The 8040-nt window shown below is 34.2% G+C and overlaps 1 protein-coding gene across 2 annotated transcripts in view; it reads right to left on the bottom strand.

Annotated features, from left to right (window-relative positions):
• Window positions 1-8040, bottom strand: part of acox1 (acyl-CoA oxidase 1, palmitoyl) — a 24030-nt gene that overhangs the window by 10030 nt on the left and 5960 nt on the right. The window contains exons 3-5 of one of the 2 annotated variants that reach the window (XM_016505479.1): window positions 3711-3871; window positions 1902-2009; window positions 1659-1778 (exon numbers count right to left, since the gene is read on the bottom strand). In XM_016505479.1, coding sequence (XP_016360965.1) covers window positions 1659-1778; window positions 1902-2009; window positions 3711-3871 — 389 coding nt within the window. The remainder of the gene's footprint in view (window positions 1-1658; window positions 1779-1901; window positions 2010-3710; window positions 3872-8040) is intronic. The other variant, XM_016505478.1, reaches the window with a different exon arrangement.

The raw sequence follows: 8040 nt of genomic DNA, 5'->3' as shown, positions 1-8040 counted from the left end.
TAACATTGTCAAGGCAATAAGACTTGAATAATAATAATAATAATAATAATAATAATAATAATAATAATAAAGGTAAAAGTTATTTTCAAAAGTTCTTATGGCAGTTTATACTGTTTTAAACTGTCAATTACTGTTTGCCATGCGGTACTCTCACGTTTATATATAGATATTTGACTAGAAAAAGCTAAGGGTGTGTTCTTTCCAGTTCACCAAGTTTAGAAAATTTAGTGGAGTGATAAGTCCTTAGAGGATTTTTTTTTTATTTGTGAAATTAGCGCCTTTCACCACCACCCCTTCCTCTTGCAAATCCAACAAATCACCATACTTCAGTCTGTGTGCACTGAATTTATTTAATACACGAGTTTCACAATTTGAGTTGAATTACTGAAATAAATGAACTTTTCCACGACATTCTAATTTATTGAGATGCACCTGTATGTGTTATTGAACTTTTCTTTTTCAACTGGTGCCATAAAAGTGTAATTTGGCTTTAAAATTTAAGATTGCAACTACTAAAACATCAAAACTTACAAACATACAACTCTTAATCTGCAATACAGCATAGTTTGAAACAATATCTTTATGAAGGGGTGGCTTTCTAATCCCCTTCTCATCTAGAATATGATGAATACATAATCATAATTCTCTTAAAACAAGTGAATCTGTTCTGGTAATTATGTTACTAGCAATGTCTTGTATTTGGTATCTGGGAGGTGACTGAGGGTCTGACCCATGTCAGGAATACAGTAACAGTGTTTACTCGTGCGAGTGCAGCTTTCTAGAGAATAAATATGCATTTGTTTTGTAACAATTCATTTGAATCATTATATAATCAAATGTTGTATACAATTATATGTTGTATATATATATGTTGTTTTGTTCTGTGGTTCTCATAAGAGCTGTATATGAGACATGTAAAAACCAACTGTGCCTAGGGCCAAGAAGGTCACTAACGCACCACATATATTCACTAACTCCTATGTATGTTTAATGTGTATGATTCTTTTTGGAGTTTAACCCCCTGGGGTCGACAGTTCCGCCGGCGCACACGTGTCGTTCAGTTTTGAGTTCGCTGGAAAATCATACTGCGTCAGTGCACAGTATAGTAATTGTACTTTTATTATGCCTAGACAATAGGGTAATATTATTTGTGGTTGATAGTGTTAAAATGTAGTTTCTTTGTTACATGCTGCTCACATATTATTGTAGCCCAGTTTGTGCTGATTACAGTGTTATTAAACTTTAGACATTCAAATGTTTGTAAGCAACTGAAAAAGCACAAATGTCAGGGCATGTCAAAACTTTTCCAGGCCCCAAAACACCCTCGGACCCCAGAGGGTTAAAGCACTATTAGTTGCCATAGGTTAAACTACAAATCATGTGTAGAAGTTTGTATCAGTGCTCTGTATGAATGTATTGTTCTGTTCCAGTAATGTGCTGCAGCTCAGCCTTGAAGAGAAAAGATATTGCCTATGTTTTATCTGATGGCGTATTTGATCAAACAATCGTTCCATAATCTGGTGATTGTGTAATCACTGCAGTCCATCTAAATAGTCTTATAATCATACATATCAAAAAACAAGCAAATCCTCACACACATGGTCCAATCTTTATCCACATATATCATCACACAACTATACCCACTCAAGATTCTGTACCTGGCAGTGGCATGTGTGTCTTCATACAGCGAATGGGAGTGATGAAGGCATGTAGGCCATGACACTTGCCCTGCGTGTACAGCTGAGCCAGGACTATAGCATGATTTGAGGTTTTACCCACTACAAAGACAAATACAAAGAACAAATTAATAATTATAAAAAATAAACATTATGTAATCAGTTGCACACAGTGCCATCTTATATTTAACATAAAATTATGCGATTTGAACATAGCTTACTCACATCCACCTGGCCACCATTTAATAGAGGAGATTGTTGGACTGTTCAAAACAAACTCTTGGGTGGAAGGGTCGTAAGTAGCAGTGGTTTCAAGACCACGGATGTGTGTACCTAAATAGATGTAATACATGCAAAACAACACAGACAACTGTTACTACAGATCTAATACAAGTAAATCAAAGTGAAATTCATTCATATTTAAGACAGTTCCATTATTTAAACAAATTTCTGTGACTGAGCAAATGAACATGAGGAAATACAAGCTCTTATCTTGTTAGTGGTTCAGTGTAACAGTATTCATAATTTTTCAGTTAAAAGAGCATGGTTAAGGTAACCCTTGCAGGTGTTTTGACAGCAAAAAAAACAAAAAACTATCAACAAACCTTTTTTTGGTAACATGATTTATGTTTTAGTTTTATACAATTTGTTTACTGTAAGTAAATTGCTCAGTTATAAGTGAACTCTATCTTGCATTGCCGCTCAGTGTAAATTCTTAATCTGCAAAACATAGTTTGAAACAACATATTTATGAAGGGGTGGATTTCCAATCCCCTTCTCATCTAGTATATGATGAATACATAATCATAATTCTCTTAAAACTAGTGTATCTCTTCTGGTAATTATGTTACAAGCAATGTCTTGTATTTGGTATCTGGGAGGTGACTGAGGGTCTGACCCATGTCAGGAATGCAGTAACAGTGTTTACTCATTTAGTGCGGCTTTCTAGAGAATAAATATGTATTTGTTTTGTAACAATTACTTTGAATAATTATAGAATTGAATGTTGCATTTTATAGAAAAAGTGCTATCAGGTTGAACTTTGTACTTATTTATTTTATTTTCTGGTTCTCTTAAGTGCTGTATATGAGACATGTAAAAACCAACTGTGCCTAGGGCCAAGAAGGTCACTAACGCACAACATATATTCACTAACTCCTATGCGGTTTAATGTTTATTTTTCTTTTTTGTTCTTTTTGGAGTTTAAAGCACTATTAGTTGCCATAGGTTAAACTACAAATCATGTGTAGAAGTTTGTATCAGTGCTCTATGTGAATGTATTGTTCTGTTCCAGTAATGTGCTGTAGCTCAACCTTGAAGAGAAACGATATTGCCAATGTTTTATCTAATGGCTCCAAATGTTACTTGCCACTGCATAAAACAATACAGAGATGATAGTGAGGAGTAAAAAAAAAATATCTGGTAAGGTTTTAGAAGTGTAGATTGTACACACACACACACACGATGTCATGTGTCAATTCACTTTGTTAAAGACCAGTTCTCTCCTTTTCCAACTTGGGCCACGTTCCACGATAGTACCCTATACACAATCCCTCACTCTCTCTTTATCTCTCTTTATATACACAGTACCAGTGAAATTTTTTTGAAAACTTACATTTCTCCAGATTTTATTACAAATGAACAATTTACAAATTAATAGCATAAACAATTAGAGAACCGATTGGCTATCTTTAGCACATGTAACAGCCAAACACACCTGCAGCATTTATTCTAAAATGGATATCAACACAGCTGCAAAAGTTCACACAAATGTGCTGCACTTGTAGGTTGCTTGGCTTTCACCTTTCTGCCCAGTTCATCGGTGGAGTTTACATTAGGAGACTGTGCTGGCCACTAATTGAAAATACTGTGGTAGGTTTTTTTGGTTCAGGGTGCCACTGACTGTGTAAATCACGGACTCTGGATCCAACAAAAGTGATTGTGAAATTCAATAATCCAGTAGTGCATTAGACCACATGATCCAATGCAAACCAGTGCCTCAGTATAGCAATAAGTAAGTGCCAGATTTGTTACCGTGCCCCATCTCAGTCTGCGCGTAGGTGCCAATAATCTCCAAGTTCCATGCTGGCATGAAGAAAGCTTCCAGTTGTGCAGGTGAGGATTGATTCAACAGCGTCGGCAGGAACATGCCCAAGTGCAGGTCAAGGGGCTCTGGACGCCCCCGGTGCACACAGCTTTGGTAGGGCAGGGTCAAAGTGAGTGAAGCATTAAAAAAAATAAAGGTGCAAAGAAGAGATAGAAAGGAGAGTAGAAATAGTAGAAAAGAGGAAGGATTATTTAGATATCAGAGAAACAAACATGGGATTAAATATGAAATTTCATGAAAAGGAGAAATCATTTCAGATGACATATACAGAGTAGATTAAAAATGTGGGTTTGTATGGATATAGATTAACAGGAATGGGATTAAAGATAATGGAAGAAAATGACAAAAACAAAAGGAGAGAAATAATTTAAGCAGGTCATACAGATTAAATAATGGACTTAATAATGACTTACAATTCTATTAATAAAAATAAATAAATAAATAAACAATAAACTGGTGTAAAAGGTAAATGCATAAACTTTGTTCCTTAAAAGGATAGCTCTCTGACTTGGAAAGACATTATACCTTCTAAAACCAAAGATCACACTGGTTTGATTAAAGATGCGTTTACACTTTGCTAGCATTGAGCCAGAGAGGAACTCGAGTTTTCAACCACATAATATTTATTTTGTTTCAGACATTTAAATGGATAGTTGACCCAAAAATGAAAATTCTGTAATCATTTACTCACCCTTAAGTTGTTCCTAACCTGCAAGAGTTTCCTATTTCTGCTGACCACAAAAGAATATATTTTGAAGAATGTTGGCAACTTAACAGTTGATGGTAGCCACTGCATTCCTTAGCATGGAAGAAAAAAAATACTATGGAAGTCAATGGCTTCCAGCAACTATTTGGTTACCAATATTCTTCAATATCTTCTTTTGTGATCAACAGAAGATAGAAACTCATACTTCATTTTTGGTCGAAGATATTTAAATCTAAATACACTTCAGTACTAGGGAAAACATTTATAAACACACTGATGTCTATGGAAGTGACAATAATAAACCTAAACAACAAACAAAATTAATATAATTTTTAAAAATGTTAAGTCTCCTCCTTGTTCATCCAGCCACTCACTTTCATGTCCTTCGGGAGAAATTAATGAATTTACATCCTGTAAATCAGACTCTGACTGCATAGCAGCAAACATAGGCTCTGATAACTTATCAATCAGCTAAAATCATTATTAAAAACAAACAATTATGATTTTTAAATCAAAAATCAAAGCTAATGTCAATAAAAAACAACACATTACATATTTTAAATCAATGTACCTAATTGCTTAACTTTAAAAAAAGAATGTGAATTGACTACAAAGCATCACCAAGCATCAATGCAGCACCAGAAGTTGCATTAAGTAGGCTAGTTTTTAATTTACTCTTATTTACGTCCTGCATATTGGTCATGTACACACTGTAAAGTTTAAGGAGTGACAACCACATTTAAAAACTGGAATGACAGTACTGCAGGGGGTGAGCTCTCTTGCTTTTTATAAAGCAGCACCGAACAACAATTCCTCGGACACAGAAGATCCTCATCACCACTTTAGAGGATGGCAACACAAGCTGCTATTGTAAACTCACCAGTCACCTTCAACAGAATACGAACGTGTATCTACACTGGATACAACTAGTGTTGTTGTCTGGTTGCAGGTTTTGTGTGAAAAAAAAATGTGTAGTAGACGATTCATTTCCCCAAAAAAACATTTAATTAGATTTTCAAATCTACAAAATGAAATAATTAATAGTTTATATACTTCATCTCACATGAAATTGAAATGGAAAGTCAAACATATTTTAAAAGCCTTCTTGATATAAATTAGTATAAATGCATTATAGCAATGAATAATCTGACAGTAATTTGGGCAAAGAGCACTAATGACTTACAAAACAATAACTTGATCCCACCGGTGGATAGTTCACCCAAAAATGAAAATTCTGTCATCATTTACTCACCCCATAGTTGCTCCGAACTTGCTGTATGAGTTTCCTTCTTCTCTTGAACATAAAAGAAGATATGGGTAAAATGGGTAACCAAACTGTTGATGGCTGACACCCACAGAATGGAATAAAAAAATACCCTGCATTTGGTTACACACATTCTTCAAAATATCTTTCGGGTGAAGAAAGAAATTCATTCAGGTTTGGAACAACTTGAGGGTAAGTAAATGATGACAAAATGTAAATTTTTGGGTGAGCTATCCATTTAAAACAGGTGCTCTTCTATGACAATACTACAAAAAAAAAAAGAAAAGAAAAAAGGCATGGGACAAAATTTAAACCTCAGACAACTATTTTATGTAGGCAACAGACAAACCAGAATAGCACCTATCTCCTTATTGGTGAAAACTGCTGTCCCACAACCAAAAAACACATTTAAAAAGCATTTAAGTATTCAAATCTTAGATGTTTACTAAGATCCTATTATCTACTGATACCAAGATTCTATTATCTACTGAAACCCACAATAATATTTAAAATATCAGTAGGCTTAATAATTATAAAAGCATCATTTATTGGGTACTTTCAATTGGGAGGTGGCTGTTCAGAGGTGGACAAAGTACATAACTCCATTACTTGAGTGAAAGTACAGATACTGCTGGTCATATATCACTCCATTACAAGTGAAAGTTGTAAAGACAGATTTTTACTTAAGTAAAAGTACATAAGTACTTGCATTTAAAAGTACTTAAGTACCAAAAGTAAATTTCCTTTATGTCAACGCACTGTTTTATTATTGTTGTATGTAATACTTGCAATTCCTTATGCCTCTGAAACAACTTACAATACATTACGCCTACGGAATACACTAACTAGCTTGCAGTATCCTTGGAATAAAGAGCTTTTAGAATGTTACAAACCAACAGAAATGAAACAAGTGAGTAGACCAAAAAAATAAAAAAATAAATAATTTAACACCCCTACCCATCCAGCATGGTACCCAAGCAGCATGGTAGTGATCTCACACAGCAACACAACACAACTGTTGTATAACTCACAACCCAGCAACACAACTGTAGCTATATAACTTTACAACAGCAACACTGCTTTAACAAGAAAACAAAACAGCAAGATCTATTTGACATCAAATCCAAAATTGTAAAATTGCTCTTGCGGTACTTTGATGTCATACACAGAATGGTCTGTGCAGTGCTGCTTCAAGTCAAATGCCTATTGTGTTTTGTTAGGAGATGCAGTTCTTCTGTGGCTTTATAGGTAATATTTTTGTTTACACAATTTTGCAATATCAGACAATATTTTGTCTAATATATACACCACAATATTAACTAAATTAAATTGTTGTAAATAAATATGACATTTGCAACTGGTCAGTGTTCCAAAAATGCAGGGAAATCACTTCACGTAACCCTGCAAGAGTGATTACTGATAGGCAATATTTCCACATATTGACGTAGATATGTGGGGGCGTGTTAGAACCAAGGTTATTATAGTTTTGAATTTTTAAATTCGTTTTAATTTTAATATCGTTTTCAAATTTGCTATAAAATTCAGTTTAGTTTGTATTAGTTTAATTCATATTTTTGTTAGTTTTAGTTTAGTTTTTACTTTGTGAATGCATTTTTATTTAGTTTTTATATAGTTTAGTTTCAGTTTTAGTTTCAGTTTTAATTAAAGTTTGTATCCAATGATGTGTGTTGAGATATTTAGTATGAAAATAAATGTAGCCTGATTTGGTTATATGTCTTTTCTTATTTAACCATAATCATGATATTGTAACTGTGGTGTCTTGCTCACTTTTCCATGAACAGCCGTGCATCAATCAAAACTGGGACTAATGAAATTCAGTAATAACTGCAATCGCATTTAACAGTAAAGGCTTATATTTGAATGTTCTTTTCATTTATGAAGAATTATAAGCGTGTGTATTATGTGATTTAGCCAATGCACATTTGTTCAAAAGCCTGGCAGAGTGATCAGAAGATGCTAGGCAAAAGTTTTGTGTTGATTACTGAAAGGATGCGCGTTCTCATCTTATTTTCTGTTAATTATCATGTTGCGCTGCATGTCTGTTTTTCTTCAAAGCACTAACTTAGAATGCCTAATGTTGGTTTGATTGCTTGTGTTACATGATAAAATAAATAATCTTGCTTACCTGGTGTAATAGATTTAATGCGAGTGCGGTTCGGGTCGCGACTGGCGGTCTTTATGTCAAACGGTTCTAGTCTGGTACAGAATTAAATTAGTGCTGCTATCAGATAATGGGTTGGGTGTTCTGTTAAGTACTGCTGGTGCA

The sequence above is a fragment of the Sinocyclocheilus anshuiensis genome, unplaced genomic scaffold, assembly GCF_001515605.1.
Source record: "Sinocyclocheilus anshuiensis isolate Anshui unplaced genomic scaffold, SAMN03320099.WGS_v1.1 scaffold1039, whole genome shotgun sequence".
NCBI lineage: Eukaryota > Metazoa > Chordata > Actinopteri > Cypriniformes > Cyprinidae > Sinocyclocheilus > Sinocyclocheilus anshuiensis.
This window is presented reverse-complemented; position numbering and strand designations above follow the sequence as displayed.